Genomic DNA, 18,300 nt, shown 5'->3' on the forward strand with positions numbered 1-18,300 from the left:
CGGCCTCAAAATACGATCCCGTGATTTTCCTTTACTTACAACTAAGAGCTGTGCTCATACGAAGATTAAGTAAGTCTGAACTTTGCTAGTGTCTAGCAGTTTCTCATTTTCACCACAATGACATAATAAGTTGGTACAGTAATGCTTTGCTGGTAGAAAAAAAAACATACGATATAATGACATAATTGTCCAAAACAGATGTATACGTTTTCCCGGCAGTAAGATTAGATCCTTCAAAGGGAAAGTGTAGATTAATAGAAGATTAACAGACACATCGTAACAATCACATGCATCGGAATAGATTTTCTAGGCCTCGTGTAAGTCATAAGCTGATTGAAACATAATATAGACTCATGGTTTTGTAAATGGGATGGATGAAGCGAATCACAACACCCATGGCCACATTCCTACTAACATCTCATTTTCAGGGTGCAGAAAGGTAACAAACAAACAAGCAAACAAACAAACAGACAGACAAACTTAGATAATATTTCTGATCACACAACAAATCATTCCTTTCCCAACACACTGCAATGTTATGAGAATCATCTCAGAGTCTTATTGTCTGAGAGTTGTTGTATGCTTCACATATCTAACCTGTCAAACGCTTTTGTTCACAGCTTTGTGACTTATTCAATAGAAATGTGTGGAAAAATCTCATTGACTTTTGATTGAGCGCAAAGTAAAACCACTCGAAAAAAGGTAGTTGGATAAACGGAACGTCACGAACAATGTGCAAACAAATACACGTAGAAGTAGTTTAAAGATTCTGTACCTCGTCGTATCTTCTAATATCTATCCTTTGTTTTTCTTTTCTTTTGAAACGTTTGACAGAGCTTAGAAGGAAACCTCCTCGGAGTTGTGGGGATTGACGTCCCCGTGAGCGAGCTGATGAAGCTTGCCCCGCCACTGAAGGTCAGACGAGCACTCCCTGATGATTCCATGTTCATTCCTATTTTGCATTTGTTACAATGTATGTACTAATGAAAAGCTGCCTAATTTTGAACGTATGGATCTTGGAATGTTGTGGTGGAGACAACAGCCATTTGCATTTGTATGAAGCTCAAACCAGGTAGAAATGACCCTATCACGTATACAGTATTTGCTCTTTGTCGTTGAATCCGTCGTCAATGGAACTGTTATTGTTCATTGTTGATGTAAGATGTACAATGTCTACCAGAAGGAATAGTTATTTAGTACCATGTACTATGTGTTATGTGATGTCTTCAGAGATCGTGTGAGTTTTATTGTGTTACAGAGTTTATTGTTCATCATTAACAGCCGTGTTCTTGTCTTCGTTCTGAATAATTTTGAAATTTTGTAATGATTTGTTTGTAAATCGTTGATGCCGACTGTCGTAGTCATGTACTGTAAGTACAGTCCTGTAGACCGCTCTTGTGTTTAACCACTGTTACGTAGATGGGTGTGAATGGCTACGCCTTTATCATCACGAACAACGGATACATCCTGACCCATCCAGACCTTCGACCAACGGTACAGATGTTTGTTTACTTGTTGTTGATTATAGTAGTTGGATCGTCTTCGTTTATTTCGTACAAAGTCGTCCATGTTTCATTGATATAATAAAGAGTTCCCGTTCTGTATATGATAATAATCTATTCAAAGCATCAGTGATTATGCATACAATAAGACAGCACGGAAAGATATTTTAAGCAATCAAGTTGCTGCAAAGACATTGGTGTGTAGCATTGAATGATGCAACTTATGAAAATGGGATGAAAAAGTGGGTCAGATTATCAGTAACACCTTCCATTGCTGCTCCCATAGGAATCTTTTCTCCATTCTGTGTAGTGTTATGTGTGGCTTGAACTTGTGATGTTAAGTTGTGATATCTTAAGTTTAAATTTCATGTGTGTGAAATCATATTTTCACGTGTTCTATCCAAGGTTGTCATGGAGCCGGGCGGAGATCCAATCACCAAACCCAACTACAACAGCGTGGATTTAGGTGAAGTGGAAATTTCTGACACAGAAGAGAAGGTGAGGAGCATTCCATGGCCTTTTATAAGTATGTTTTGTTTCGTGATGTAGTGTGGGTGTAACGGTTTAGGGTGTTTGGCCCAGAACCAAGAGGTCCTGGGTTCAAATCCCCTGACATGCCACTTGTGTGCCCTTAGGAAAGGCACTTAACATGACTTTCCGCACTCTTTGTCCTTGTGTCACTACAAATAATTTAAAAGAAACAGAGGACGAATCTTTTGGCAATATGATAATACTGCTTGCTGTACCTTACGTGATCCATCATCATCATCATCGCAGACACAACACACGTCCAGAAAAAAACCAACAAAAAAACAATACGACTCTAAAAGACTTTTGATAGGAACGTCAAAAGCGTTTCGCGTGGATACTAAAAGGACCACATGATTTTACACATTTCCTTTCATTTTGACACCAATACCATGCCATGCTTTGTGCATAAGATTACAGATATCATTTCCTGTGCATCGTGTTCCAGGATGTACGTGGTGTAACAATGCTACATGTGATGTAACAATGCTACATGTGATGTAACAATGCTACATGTGGTGTAACAATGCTACATGTGATGTAACAATGCTACATGTGGTGTAACAATGCTACATGTTGTGTAACAATGCTACATTTGGTGTAACAATGCTACATGTGGTGTAACAATGCTACATGTGGTGTAACAATGCTACATGTGGTGTAACAATGCTACATGTGTGCGTTTTAACTTCCAGTTACGTACCAGCATGGTGAAACGTGAGACGGGATCACTCAAGTTTAAGGTTCAAGAACACCTGGACAACATGGTGAGCATATGGTTTATTGCACATAAATCACTTTCCCCATACAAATTCCTGTACTTTAAGTCATACAAGATACGTCTTTGAACTTTTGAACTCTTTATTTGATGACTAATGGTCGTCATAATGATCTGATGAAAGCCAGGCAGATTACATGGAAAAGTGACTCCTAGACCGTACCTCCCTTAATCTGTGTCTTCATCTTTATTACAGAAAAGAATAATGGTCCACGAAAATTCATACTACTTTACACAAATAGACGAAACCCCCTTCAGGTAGGTTTTATGTACGAAGGGAAGTCATAAAGTAATGCCATCAGTATCATAGCAGGTTCATTTTTGTATGAAATAAAAAATCTGAATGACATATATTTCAGTCTCAAGAAGAGATGTGCATTTACATTTGTGCCAAATTGTAAGTTATTTCATACAAAAAATGAACCTACTCTGATACTAATGGCATTGCTTTATGACTTCCCCTCGTACCATTTGTAGTTGCCAATTTTGCTGGTACTTCACTGGTGCTTTGTTACACTTTCCCCGAACAATGTCAAACGTTTTCTCGTGACTCTCCTCCTGTTGACGGGTGTAAAATTTGTTGAGTCTTTATTTTGGTCACATTATGGAGTTCGTGCAGCTTAACGCTTTATCAATTTGTTTCGCGTATCTCATTTTGTGTATCAAAACTGACTAAATGTGTTGTTTTTATCTCAAAGCTTGGGAATTGCGATTCCCAGTCCTTATGGAAAATACTTCGTCGAAGGCTCGATAAAAGATAGGAGCAAGGGTAAGATGTATTTTTTGATTGTCATTTATTATCATCTAATCATTGAACTTAAGAAAAGCAGGCCATCGGGATTTTTTGTCTTCTCTGATAAAATGACCACAAAGTTAAATTGCAAACTTTCTACACATTGGGCGTTTGTTAGATTGGTGATGATCCGTTTTAGCACTGTGCTATTGTTGACCGCTCTCCTCACCTTCACTCACGTCATGTACAGGAATGCTGAGAAGAAATGGTACGTGGCGACATAGGTTCTATTAGCCATGACGTGGTGTCTTAGATTACAGCACATTGAATGCATTGCTTCTATCTGATATTTGTAATAATTTGTGTTTTTAAAAATGAATAAGTGAAATGTCTTTATTCAGAAACTGGCGGAAGTACAAGACCACCCTAAGTTCTGCAATTTTTTAAACATAATCTTTTGTTTTACGTTTAAGAAGTTACATGAATACTGGTCCATCCTCGAATGTTGGACACTTTTCTTTCAGTATTTGTAAACGAAATATGTTATTAAATGCTTAGCTTGCCGCGGCCGGCAGAAACTAGCGCCCGACTGCACTGCCTGTAAAAAGGCTTGCGTGCGGACTGAATAAAGAGCCACTGCACGAGCTAACAACACATACATCCTGATTGCCTGCTTTATAAGCGTCTTCTCTGGTTGTTAGATCCTGAAGTCAGCTTTGCATTCTTGGTTTACGAACCAATCCACGTACATGTGTAGCCACCGTGCCATTTTTGTGCAAAGACAAACTCAAGCTACAAGCATTACCCATAACTTTACCTGTTTAAAAGCTTCTTGATTCCGTCTAGTCGGTTCGTCCGGTACTCTTTTTTTCATCAATTGAAAGAGGACCAAACCCTTTTATTTTTTATAATGTTGTACATGCAATCCTAGTAGGATGGAACTACCACTTGGCGCCTGTTTTTTCTGTCAAATGGAACTCTATGTACCACCAGAAATTATGTAGCCTCCATACTGTGTACGTTATGATGAACCTTTGCCACATTGCATAGTTACTAGCCGATGAAGTCATTAATAACTTCGTGGTATTTGGTCGAGGAAATTACGTTACCATTCTACATTCACATTTCCCCACAGGTCTTGATCCACTTCGGAAAGGGGCCACGGGACCGGTACTGGCTAAATGGTACTTGTCTTGTATTGATATGCACCATACACAGTGACTTAGTCTGATCTGATTAGAAGCATCGTTTCGTTGTGCTCCCTAGGCAAGAAGAAGCCATTCTCAACACAATACTCCTTATGTTTATCCCTTTTTGCAACCAAGTTAAGTAATACTCGAATTTTATTCATATCCATTTTCCGAGCATTGGGCAAAAGCAACACTTTGCATGTCGAGGGCCCCTCCTCTTACATATGTATGCACATAAAATCAACAAAATAGCAACGATGACATGAAAGTTAACAAAGAACGAAATGCAGATGTAGCTAGCTAAAGGCCCTGTCACACTTGTGCGTATATTCAAGTGCGAGTTGCACATTAACATTTTTTTGGTTTAAGTAAGGTTTGCGGGGGAAAAGGGTTTTTTCTACTTTGACCTACCGTTGTACAGCCTAGTGATCGAACCTAAGAAATCCATTCGGCCTAAACCAGAAACAACTCAATACGCAACTCATGCGGACTTGTTTTTACGCAAAAGTGTGACAGGGGCTTAAGGAACCGTATTTTCTGTCCCGTACAGGAAGTATTGCCAGCTCACCACTGCTGAGGCGAACAACATGACCCAGCTGGACGCCATCGTCAGGTACCTGGAGAACGACAATAAGATTACCGGGAAGAGCCCGACCATTGCGAAACAATGTGAGTTTTTCCTGGGCTGCTAAAAATGTAACCACTCAATCTGTTCAGTTTGGGGTAGTCGACTTTCTTTTTATTTTCAATTCGGTTATCATGCCACGAAAGGAGATCCCTTCATATAGGAAGGGTGGCATTGTGCTTTGCAGATTGCAATATTGGAGCAGTATTATAAGACTTTTATATTATATGGGTTTTATTTCAGAGGTGATGAGGTAAACATTTTGATTTGAATTTCATATATGCACATTATTTTTATTCACGACGCCCTCCGTGTTTAATTTTTAACAAAAACAAGTACACAGGCAGAAGGCAGTGTTACATTGCAAAATGCCCTTTCAACAATGATAGGACCACAAAATTGCACGTTTACTTCACATTCACTGTCATCACTACAGCTGGCCATCGCTTCATCAATAGCGAAAAATGCTTCCATGTTCAATTTTAGGAAGATATTTCGTTGCTGTTGGATTCGCAGTAGTCCTCTTGTTGTTGTAATCTTTTTACATTCCTGTTAACGAATCGCACCACAGGCAACAAAGACATGGTAGATCAGGTGGTTTTCGATACCCTACAAACATGGTTTTTGGAGGGCGTGTGGACCGACAAGGCGCAGATGCGGAGAGGTAACAAGTGAGTGACTTGTATCTAGCTTTGGGTGTTCTTTACGTCATGCACCTTTTCTTCAGGCAACAGAGAGCTTGTGGATCACGTGATGTTCGACGCTGCTATCACGGAGGTACTGGATTCCTTCTGGATTGCCGTAAAGGGGAATAGCACCAAGTGAGTAACTCACCGCCGCACCGTCTGTCGCCACTCGGAAAATCTCTCTCTTTCCTATTCTCCCTCTCTCGGGTGAAATAACATGGTACTAATAACGCACGGTGCTGGTGATAGCACGGGCTCGTTCATTCGTCATGGTGATTCACAACACGGTGTAGAGGCACCTTCTAGATGTTATCTAGGTAATCCTTAGATAAATTGTCTTGCATAATTGTGATTGACATCGTCCTACTCTGACATCATCACCACTTTAATCTACCAAAATAGTGTCATCTAGGAGGTAGACACAAGGTCATGTAGTTACTCTTTTAGAAAGTAATCAAACATACCAGGACAACAGAAGAGAAAAAGAAGGAAAGTAGCATTGAGTGTCAATTAGGTGTGGTATCTTGTTGACTTCTTATGTTCTGCGTATAAACAGTTGTACCATTTACATTATAGTTGTTCATGTGCTTTATATGTGAATACAATTCACATAACAAGGCGTTCCTCGCAATCTGGTAGACAGCTTGAATATCCATCGTAGACAGATAGTCATAAACACAGCTTTTATCCAACCCGTTGTGCATCGATGCCATCGGTGACACTGTGCCCTTGCCTCCAAGGTATGGCATTCAGCAGGTTTTCGTAGGAACCAAGGGAGGAGTGACCCGCTTCTACTCGTACCTGGAACATCCCGATGAGATGACAGAGCGGTGAGTACACTGTAACTAAAGAAATTAGGAATATTTCATCAAATGTCATTCAGAATCATGTGATCTGCAACTACAGAAATAAAATAGATACTGCAAAAATAGCTAAGTGCCTTCACCTAGTGCGATCTAATAGTACTCTCTACCGGTTTTAGATTTTTGTACAGGGAAATCTGAATGTTATGACGCAATGACAATGGTTGGATGTGCCGGATTGCTATACGAAACGTTAGTTCAATTCATCGAGAAAAAATGGCATCCCCTTATAGCGCTCGTACATTACTAGCCTGAAAGAAATCCATTCACGGTCCACCCACGGTGTTAACCCTTTCGACGATCTCTACAGGGACTTTATCAATAAAACCAAGAACACAATCCAGGCGACTTACTACAAGCGTGCAGCTGAGCTGGGGCCGGACTACTTTGTGTACTCCGTACCGTTCGATCAGGGTAAGAAGTCATGTTGGGTTATTTGAATTAACATGTGGATACTATTCTATACTTTGACGTTGTTTTTTGTTGTTGTCAGTATTGGCACCTATATTAAGATCTTCATTGAAGCTTTGCTGGTTCAAGAATCGATTAAGTTAATCATAAAACGTTCCGATTAGCTCTTAAAGTATTCGCATTGAAGTTCAAAGTGTTCACCTTTTCAGGCCTGTCCAATGATACGAACTTCGTGGTAACCGCATCGACCGCAATCTTCTTGCAAAAGGGTAGTGGACCAAGGGCAGTCGCTGCAGGTAGGAATCTTAGCGGTGATCGTTAACAATGTAGTATTTTAAAAATGTTACTGGAGGCGTTTGTTTGTAATGACGCATGTCCTCGTATGTTTGTCGGGACACGTCAGTTTTTTAGTATATGGTCTCTCTTTCAATCTTATCGTGGAACTTTGATTATTACTCTGGTTTATTCAACGACGGTTGTGTCATTACATGCGCCTTTCCTGCAGTGTTCCAAGTCTTCTGTGTGTAGTAATTAATCCCTGTATACTGAATAGATGTATTGGGTAGATTATACATTGCTTCCTAGTTGAGTGATAGCTAGGGATCAAAGATGAAGATGTAAACTTAGAGGGAGCATAAAGTTTGATGAAACTGTCCATCATTAAGACAGTCCGGATCATTCCCTTGATTACATCTATTTTTTTTTGCTCATCAGTGGCTGGACTCCAGATGAACCACGAATCGTTCAGTAATCTATTCTTTGCTGCAACGGCTCAGGTAGATGTTCTGTTTTACCTTGGCTCTGTCATGAAGTAAATCTTTATGTGTAGCTTCGTTATGCAGTATCGAAATCCACTGATTTCCCAAGGGATAGCAGATAGAGGATAACAGTATGTAATCTAAAGCTGTGATACTTTCCTATTTTGTATCGATGATAAAAAAGTACTTCACTTCCTTTTGCTTTGCTTCCCATAAAACCATATTGTTAGTAGAATTACCGCAACAAAGAACCGTTGATTCTATGATTTCCCTTGGGGTAGTCGATACAGCATACCACCAGGGGAACCAACGTTGAAATTCTTGCCCATTCTTTAGAGACGCATTTTAGAACTGGAACAGTGGTGTAATTTATCTACGATACGTATGTCTACATTCGACCTTCCCACTACAATATCTTGAGTATCAATTGTAATCCAGCAATTGGAATAGACAGACTCATATGTTTGCGTCTCCTAACATACCTGAATGAGCTTTGTGACTCACTGTGTGGTATTTTATGACATAGTGTGCTGACAGCACCAGTCCTGAGAACTGTATGGGCTGCGAGGAAAACGATGTGAGTTTTATCATATTTCACATATTCACATTGTTGATACGACTTTTGCGACTACATGGCGACATGTCTCTGAGTAGACGGTTGCATGGCTATTCTATATGATTACGATTACTAGTATATCAATGGTTTATTTGGTCCGATGTATAACGTGCCCCACAGTGGCAGTCAATTGGCGGAATTGTTGCCAGGACATTACAACGTTTCACAATCGTATCGCAGTACAAAAGAATTTAGTATATATACATTGTAATATAAGATATGCAGATATGTAGATACAAGTATATCCATGCACATCATTCTCATCAAGTATTGACTTGAGTTGCTAGTATCCGTAAAATGATAGTAACGGTAGAATGTTTGGTTGATTGTTTATGTAATCTTCCCTCACGTACCTTGTACATGTTTCCCATCCCCAGGATCTCGACTGCTATCTGCTGGACGACGGAGGATACATCGTTGTTTCAGAACAGTCGGAGGACGTAAGAAATACTTCGGTGTATTTGACATGACCAAACAATGTGGTGGTAACATAAAGTTTTTGCATTCAATCTTTGAAAAATAAACTTTGAAAATCTTTGAAAAATAAACCGTTGTATCTATTTGAGGGACCATATTTTGCTGAAATCCTGAGACAGCTATGATGAGAGATAAATCAAACTATCTTTACAAGAGACTTATGAAGAAACTGTTTTGAGCAATGGTCGTTCATGTGGTATTGACTGAGATGAGGACTAATGCAACAAACGTTAATCTTTTATTTTTCCACCATCTTCAGATCGGGAGATTCTATGGTGAAATCGATGGGACCATGATGTCAGAGATGGTAGAACTCAACCTCTATGACAAGTAAGTGGATTTTGTATTATAAAAAAATAAACTATTCGCCAACTCAAAAACTGGACTCACCGGAATTTTCTACTGACTCGCTCAGTCTTCTTCAGCTGTCTGACCCAATTGCTATGGACAAGTCAGCAATTGGTCAAATGTTGTTGGAAGTCGATGCCACCCCCCTCCCCGTGCCGGTTGAGAGAAGGTTGCTGTGCCGTGATGTAGATGACCCCCTTTACTCTTCTCAAAAAGTAGTCCTGTTAGGTATCCAGAATATTTTATTTAAAATATTCTCCAGCGAAACTGTGTGGCCCCCGGGACTCAATATTGATATGTTGTGAAACTTCTGATGACGCAGAGAAGACGGTTGCATGGCTATTCTATATGATTACGATTACTAGTATGTCAATGGTTTATTTGATCCGATGTAAAACGTGCCCCACAGTGGCAGTCAATTGGCGGAATTGTTGCCAGGACATTACAACGTTTCACAATCGTATCGCAGTACAAAAGAATTTAGTATATATACATTGTAATATTAGATATGTAGATATGTAGATACAAGTATATCCATGCACATCATTCTCATCAAGTATTGACTTGAGTTGCTAGTCTGTGATGTTCTTGGCATGTGTTGTTTAGGGAAAATTTATTTCTTCATGATATATTTTTTCAAGTCAGGTGAACTTTCATGTTCAGTGGATTTTGTCATAACCTTTCTGTGCAGCTCAATACTAGTACTTATCTCACTGATAGAGCAAAGGAACATATTGGATAGAATGCCTCCCTTTGATAGAGAGAGGCGTTACTTGACCCTGTTTGTTTGGCTTTCTTTCTGAAGGATTGACTTCACCGACTACCAGGGCATGTGTAGAACGACTTCTGCAGACTCCACTGCTGCGGCAACACGTTTACTTAATGTGAGTAATGTACAACCATGTCATCATAGTATTGCTGTTTCTAACTTAAAGTAAGTAAAACTATACGATCATAGTATAACTGTTTCTAACTGAATGTCAGTAAAACTATACGATCATAGTATTGCTGTTTATAACTTTTTGTACGTACATGTACAACTGTATGATCATAGTATTGCTGTTTCTGACTTAACGTCCGTACAGCTATATATACTAAAAGTAATGCTCTCTCTAATGCTTACATGTAAAAACGTAGTATAGCATTACGATTCCCAAATTTTATCCAAATTCAAGAATACAAGTAACAATTCATCTTAGTATCTTATTCGGAATACTGATATCAAATATTATCGGTATGATTTTCAATCAACTTTGGATATGAATTTGTATTTCAGCCGATTATTAACCTGATAGGCTACATCTTGTGGTGGTCGAAGGAATTGGCAGTGTAAGTATCACGCTATAATCAACTTTAAGAAAACAACTTAGCTGGAGGTTTATCTTCTGTTGTATGTAGATACTTTTGGTATGTTTGACTTTCCGTGAGATATATGAAAGACAGCTTTGTATAATGTACGAATTACTTCTTTTACAGACTTCTGGCACAATTCAGCTTGTACAATTTGCTGTCGGGACAGTTTGAGTACACGTCAGCAGGTATGTACTGAATTTTATGTTCTTCTGTTGATGATTATCCAATATGCCCTCAGCATATTCCACCAGACTGAGTGCAGAAGGAACACAGCCTTCATATGAGTCAGAGTCAATATAATGTAATAATAATGGTTTATTCATCGCAATCGGGCACTGTCCGGTACAGAGTGACAAGGTTCAATAGTAGCCCTGAATTGTTATGCCGTTTACATAGATTGTGCCTTAAAAACTACACATATTCATAGATAGCATTGAAGAATATAGGTACAAGTGTAATATTCTCTCCACGCAGTGCCAACATTGTGTGCTCATCCTTCTCTGTTGCAGGCTCACAGCCAGACTATGCACCATGTGACAAGGCCGTCACCTTGTACAAGGCCAACTTCTCTCTCAACAAAGGAAACATCGTGTTTGACGGTTACATTGACTGTAACGACTGCCAAAAGTGGGTACTTTACTCGTAGTCAATATCACCTACATTAGAATAATTTAATATAGTACTATTCAAGTAATAAAGGTTTGTAAATAACACTTGTGAATTGTAAATTCACAACATTTTGAATGGGTTGAACGGGCTAAGTGTTCTGTCTACTAATGGCGCAAATTCCTTAAACAATAGGAACAGAGGATAAAGCGTATTTTTTCGTTATATGTTTCTGCGTATGATACATTTAATGAACAATTATGACATAAATATTTTTTTCCAGGAGCTTCAACATCAAACTGGTGCCGAACAGCAATCTGATCCTGTTGGTCGTGGACAGCAGCTGTTCCTGTAACCTGGTCCCGAACTTCAACCTGAACCCGCGGGAAGTCAGCTATATCCTTCCGGTCATTGCGTCACTACATCGTCACTTATCCGTGACGTCATAAGGTCAACAACCTCATAATCGTTTGACAGGCTCAACATGATCCTGGTCTAGTCGAATTTTATCGATTACTCGCCTACAATTGTCCGTTTCGAATAACTTAAGTAGTGTTATAGTCTCGTTCTATTTGTTGTTTCACTCTCAGATCTTTTATAATGTAATAGTCGTTCGCTACAAAATTGTGAGACGTTGCTTGCCATTAGTCGAATTGATTAACATTTTTAACTACCATTGGTCCTTTTCATTGAAAGGTAGTCCTCGTTCACAAAATTCTTTCAACTGCTTATTACTTCGACTCATTAAAAATTCAACTTAATTTGTGAAGTGTAACAAATGGATTTTTTGTGATATTGCCGTTATCGAGCAGCAGTAACGATTGTTTTTACATTTTTACGTTGACGTTCTTCGTAATCCCTCGGCACCTAGAAATGGTAGAAACTCCTACTCCGTACCTAGCATGTATTCCTTTACTGCTGTGCACATGGCTCCAATGACACCCTGCTCTGTGAGAGACGGTTGTCGCAGAAGGAACGCCGCCGTCCAGATAAATGCTACAACTACCATCCCAAGGTGAGGTCCTCTTTTCTTCAAATTCTGCAACAAGATACAAAAACTGGAAGTTCCGCTGCAGTACCTACGAAAGCCGCCACTAGTAGGCCCTAAAATGTGATAGGTTCTTTGAAAGAGTAAGGCCTAATTGTATGCTAAATTTCATGACAATCCATCCATCCATAGCTTCCTGAATTATGCTGTTCATTTCAACCACATAGTATTGCATACATATATAAACAAGCAAGCAAACGCTACGAAAAAAAAACATAACCTTCTTGGCAAAGGTAACAATAACCTGTCAAATGGTTCTAGCTTGTTGTAACTTTTGCAAAAACGATTCTTACCAATTCGTTCATCTTTGTGTCTACAGGAAGATCCGAAGAAGTGCGGACGAGCCAGTTCTCTGGTGGTGTCTCCGCTGCTACTTCTCCTCACCCTTCTCTTCACGGCCAAAGAAGCCTTCCTGCCGCGCACGTGAGGATCGCACGGTGGCGTCACAGACAACACTTCATGCTCCAATAACTCCGAGTGCAATGCCGTGCATGATGATAGTCAAGTGTCCAAACAAAGAGGAAATATTTTACTCTTTATATGATGTATCTGACAACCGCTAATCTTATAGTTACCCGTGACTTCTTGTGACTTATACAGGTGTGTTCGCGTTCCGTTTGTCTTCTATTTTTGAAGATCGTACACCCGATTTAGTGTTGTCAATTTTCCAACCCGTTGCCCTCGATCAAGTCGACGTTGCAAGGTTTCTGTGACCATTCAATGGATATCATGTTCCACAAGTCATCGATGATATTTATCAAGTGCTGATATATCTAAAGAACTCCTTCCAATGTAGTATTTGATACATGGGCTTGATAAGGAAAGATGCATCATTGTCAGTCAGTTCTGTTCGGACGCGGCACAGAGCGAGTTTTGTGGGTTTTACAAGAGTTTTGTCAGAAAGAAAAGAAAGTTTATTCTATAAGTAGCAAAGGGAAGAACAATTAGGACAACTGTTGTTTTTTACCAATGTTACAAAGTCTGTATTACCTGACCTCCTACTTTTTATTATCACGACTGGGGTCTCTAAACATCGAGTTATGGTTAGTTTAGTTTTGTAATTAGCTTTGTTTGTCATCTCTTGTTACCTAGATATCGTGTCTCTGGTTTAGTTAGCGTATGCGTAACTGTTCGTCTACATCAACTAAAACAGATGTTTTATTTTTTATACCTTTCGCGCAGTAGAATAAGGAGGTGAATAGAAATAGCTGGGGGAAAAGACTTGCGGATACATTTCAGAAAATGTCGCGTCCTTCGTGTAAAAGGATAGGTGTGTTCATGATCAGATTTTCAACATCACAAAAATCACCCAGTCAATTTACAAAAGAATGAGCCTCTGTGACTGTTTTTTTTTTCCTTCAAAGCCATCTGACCATTTTGAACGGTACACAGTATGTATAGTTGTAGTTTATCCATTAGTCAACCATGTTAGATATACATCGTGTATTAGCCTAACGTTATTTTTTCGACACAAAAGAAGAAATGTGGCTGATGGCTATGTAAATAATCAAAGGATGCTGCAGCTACTGAATCTCACAATGATCGCAAGACTATAGGGTAGATTCTTTTCATTGATAAACATACAGCAGAACATGTAACATGGTTGTGGAAATGATAACTCATATTAACCAGGACAACGTTGATCTTTTAGAAACGTACTGTTGCCTTATATACTGTGATTGCTAGCCTGAGATCGAGCTTGGTTCGCCGTAGTTACACAGTCATCTGTGTTTGACTGAGTAGCCATGATTGGCGCGATCTAAAGCTAAACAGGGCTTGGTTTCAGGCTAGCGATCGGAGAAGCTTTTGAAAAGGACTGTTTAACAAAAAGGATAACCTGATCATGATACATTTAGGAGTCTGTACACATACATGTCGAAGATCTGTAATTTTCCAATGGTCACCATTAACGCCGCTGTGGAATTGAGTTGTGTGATCCGATTATTTCACGATTTGTGTTAGATTACGATTGCAAACGTTTGGAGACAATGCTCGAAATGTACAGGTGAAAGAGAAATGTCTTATTTTCTACATGGCTTAGTTTTGCTAACATTGATTGAATGTGTTTGAAAACAAAAGGCATGATACTGAGGGGGGGACATTAATTTATTTACGCGAAAAAGGAACGTAGACGTTACAATAAAGGAATATTTGTGGTTCACAATTATGAATAGATTGATATCTGATCTGACAACCACGATTTACGGTAACAAATTTGGCGGAAAGCCTTGTACAATAATCTGTAAAGAACAAAAACAGAGATTTTAGCATAACTTAAGTTGATTGATTGAAAGCTGTCGATATGTCAGTGTTAACAGGCTTACTTTGTAGTGCGCACATATTAACAAATCTGTGTGTGACTGTTTGAAAGAAAATTGATTTCTTGTGTCTTACTCCAATGAAGCTTCTATTTCAGATTGACAAGCCTGTGCAATTTCAACATAGCACTATATGCGATAGGAAAAAGAGATGCATGCATGCATGGGTTGCAGTCTGATGTCACAGGTACACTATGTATTCTTATAACTTGGTGTCGAGTTTATTTCGGACTCTGGCTACTGAGAATGTATCTGTTTTTTGAACGATGTTGCCATGTCAATTTGTACATTATGTCAAACTAAAATGTTTCTTAATAAATTATTCTATTTGTCTGGAAATGTAGTTACACGTGCCGTGTGAGTCGTCAATCTCCTTGGTTGGGCACGTTTATTGGGGAGAACGTTTACCATTAGGCATTACCGTTCATTGGTACATCCAGCCTTGATGCTCATATTTTGGCAAAAGTTCGCCAGATATTCAAGTCTTTTATTCTACCTTCATCATTGCAAATTTAGAAGCACTGAAGGCCACAACTGACTTGGTTTAATGGATGATATCCTCTGGACACCCCCGAAACTTATTCGAACGCGCGCAAAAAAAAAAGACAACGAAGATTATGAAACTACTTCATACATAGAACATGGTATTATAAACACTTAATCAATGTTGATGTTCGAAATCAAGGTCATATAAGGTTCATGAAGTCAAAACCCTTTGCGAGCCTTCCACGATTTCACCATTCCCAAAAAGACCGAAATTTGGCAATTTGATGGTCTTTTATAGCCACTTTTCTGGGGGTGGTCGGGAGCGGTACTGCAGATTAGGCTATGATGGGGTATGCTGTCCCGACTTGTAAAATGTGGAAAATATACAAGAGAGTAGGCTAAATGGGAGTGAAAATATGACAGATAGGTCCAAACATCTTTACATACAGCTCGAATGACCGTTAAGACACTCGTTGACATAAAAAAGATCATTTTTAGGCACCGCGCGAGGAGCCCATGTAACACTATGTCCGACCCTAGAAGCGCAACCTATATTCATGTATACATCGCACCTTTTTCGCAATGAGTAAGTTGAGGATATATATGTCGACATCATCTATTTTTCCTAGGCAACTTTGGCCCTGTACTGAATACTGTTTTCCCACTTAATTATACATATAAATGGTGTGAGGGACTGCCAGAGAATCCCAACCGCCAATCAGAAAACATTACGATCTTTCACCCCAACATCTGCTTGAATACTTTTGTCTGACCTCCGATGGCCTCATAAATATATCTCATGAAATGTGAATCTTCCTTTTTCGTTTTTTTTCGTTTTGCGCCGATATTACGTTATAAATTCATATGTTTCTCTTTGTTTGACTTATATGTACGAGTATCAAGCTTTATGTTCACATATCGATAGTCCCAAAACGTCAACCATGAAACCTTGACCTTACTCAAATAAACACCATAGCGGAGTCAACTAGTCTGCTGGATGTCCATGTATAATATGATTATCGTTAGACAACAACATCATCTTCACTCCGTTTGAGGACTAATCTGATTATTTCAGCCCCTTTGGGTCTTTAATGTGATGATTCTTCATGTGACGTCAACATCCTTGAGATGAGTGACTGAGAATTAAGGGAAGTCTTGAAATGAACGCAGAAGGAAAAAAGGAACAGTTATTAAATCATATTTTTTCATGACGTTGCAGATCAAATAGATCAAATAGTGTTACAATACAAGTAAAGTTAAGTTAGTTAAGTTAAAATCCTCCCACACCATTATTGACAAAGAACCTTCATTTATTCGGTACTTTGTAGAAGTGCATAATAAAGGAACCCGTCATGTTGTACGTTGGAAGTCTCATTCCCACAGAGATCTTGGTACCTACCTGTCTGAGGAGTAAATTTACTTTCGGCGACATTGACAGTGTTTGAAGGGTACAAGTCATGTATTTTCGTTGCTATTGACTGTAAAGGCTACTGTCATTCAATATTGACACATTTTAGTCCGGGACCGTGTTGTTGCTGTGAACATTCCCAACTGTCGTCGACAACTCGAGCTTTGTGGGATAAAGATACACACAGGATGATAAACAATACCCCCTCTGCAGGTATGTTGTGTGATTTGTAAAGTAAATATTTGTGACTAGTTGAGTGCAAAACAAGGAAACGGACCTTTTTATTTCTGCTACAGACTCTTTCAGCATTTGTGTTATTACATAAACTGACTCAACTAATTGTCTCCTTCCAGATGTCAAAATTATAAAAACCCTGGATTCTGGTTAGATCATACAGCTTTACATTCTGCCTTAAGCTTTATATTCATCCTACGCAAAAATATCCCAAAATTTTCCAGCAAAAGGTGATATCTTAAAGAAAACAAGCAGGGAAAGAAACTTAGTGCGCATGCTCCTGGTGACGTCTACCATTACGCAGACCTCGTGACTATGCGTCAATGACGTGACCTCGCGTTAGTTCCGCCTTTGGTGCAGTTCTAATAGCCATCCTTTCATCCTGGTAAGATGGTTTCGGTCACTATGCAGCTAAAGCTAAACCACCCAAACATTCCGTTTTGATCTTTTTACTCACGCAAGTAGTATGCACGCCTTTCTTCAAAATTAGAATCGTGGTAACACAGCTGACAGCAAACAGCCGACACCACCTGCCTGTAACGCCCACCAGGAATTAGCGACAGGACAAAGTAAGTACAGAATCAGAATAGTGTACAAAAGTTGATACGGAAGTAGCAGAAATCGCAATAATGTTGGTGTCCATGCTTTAAGGCAGATCAGGTTCGAGTATTTCGAGTATCATGCATAAATAAATGCTATTTTGATATCATCAGACGCAATGAAAGCTGCCACAATGACAACTAAGTAACCATGCATGTACATATACGGACAGCCTGTCTGTGCCATGTGGGCTTTGTTGGTGACCTTCGACCGACGTTTCAAACACGTTTGCCGTGTCGTGAGGTTTATCAATGCAACTCGGCCGGTGAACAACTTCCCATCAAACGCCAGTGTAGAATCTAGTACTAGTGCTGACTTGCAAAAATAATCAAAGCATTTCTCTTTGCGTAGCCAAGATTTAGTAACACTTTAAACAACTTACTTGCTGACCTATTTTATCTTTCCTTTTAGATATATGTGGTTTCTAGCAGTCAAAATCATGGAACAAACAGATAATTTGAAAAGGGCAATAAGCTTCTACAAACAGATGATCATCAGACGTCTCACATATGCTTGTCAGCATACAAACGCGGACGTGTTGGCAAAAGTAGCAGGCAGCCTTGGCGACAACTTTTTGTACGACTTGAAACGTAAGAAAGGAGCGTTAAAGTCTTCGGAGCTGATAAGACACATACTGACTGGATACGAGCGAGAAGACGAGACAAAGATCACCAGCTTCTGTCAAACACTCCGTCACAGACTTGGACTTGGCATACTGGCGGATCTGATCGA

The 18,300-nt window shown here is 39.3% G+C and overlaps 1 protein-coding gene across 5 annotated transcripts in view; it reads left to right on the forward strand.

The window, feature by feature from the left end:
- The window catches only part of LOC136435002 (voltage-dependent calcium channel subunit alpha-2/delta-3-like), a 40,178-nt gene extending 24,995 nt beyond the window's left edge, over positions 1-15,183 (forward strand). For 4 of the 5 annotated variants that reach the window (XM_066428162.1, XM_066428161.1, XM_066428163.1 and 1 more), the window contains 23 exons: positions 835-915; positions 1,420-1,494; positions 1,908-2,000; positions 2,726-2,797; positions 3,005-3,066; positions 3,507-3,577; positions 3,792-3,809; positions 4,677-4,725; positions 5,282-5,400; positions 6,084-6,177; positions 6,783-6,872; positions 7,216-7,319; positions 7,526-7,612; positions 8,031-8,092; positions 8,601-8,651; positions 9,068-9,130; positions 9,427-9,497; positions 10,321-10,399; positions 10,792-10,844; positions 10,992-11,053; positions 11,378-11,495; positions 11,758-12,489; positions 12,842-15,183. In XM_066428162.1, the coding sequence (XP_066284259.1) occupies positions 835-915; positions 1,420-1,494; positions 1,908-2,000; positions 2,726-2,797; positions 3,005-3,066; positions 3,507-3,577; positions 3,792-3,809; positions 4,677-4,725; positions 5,282-5,400; positions 6,084-6,177; positions 6,783-6,872; positions 7,216-7,319; positions 7,526-7,612; positions 8,031-8,092; positions 8,601-8,651; positions 9,068-9,130; positions 9,427-9,497; positions 10,321-10,399; positions 10,792-10,844; positions 10,992-11,053; positions 11,378-11,495; positions 11,758-11,923 (1,740 nt within the window). In that variant the 3' untranslated portion in view covers positions 11,924-12,489; positions 12,842-15,183. The remainder of the gene's footprint in view (positions 1-834; positions 916-1,419; positions 1,495-1,907; positions 2,001-2,725; positions 2,798-3,004; positions 3,067-3,506; positions 3,578-3,791; positions 3,810-4,676; positions 4,726-5,281; positions 5,401-6,083; positions 6,178-6,782; positions 6,873-7,215; positions 7,320-7,525; positions 7,613-8,030; positions 8,093-8,600; positions 8,652-9,067; positions 9,131-9,426; positions 9,498-10,320; positions 10,400-10,791; positions 10,845-10,991; positions 11,054-11,377; positions 11,496-11,757; positions 12,490-12,841) is intronic. The other variant, XM_066428164.1, reaches the window with a different exon arrangement.
- The last annotated feature ends 3,117 nt before the right edge of the window (positions 15,184-18,300 follow it).

The sequence above is a fragment of the Branchiostoma lanceolatum genome, chromosome 5 (genome assembly GCF_035083965.1).
Source record: "Branchiostoma lanceolatum isolate klBraLanc5 chromosome 5, klBraLanc5.hap2, whole genome shotgun sequence".
NCBI lineage: Eukaryota > Metazoa > Chordata > Leptocardii > Amphioxiformes > Branchiostomatidae > Branchiostoma > Branchiostoma lanceolatum.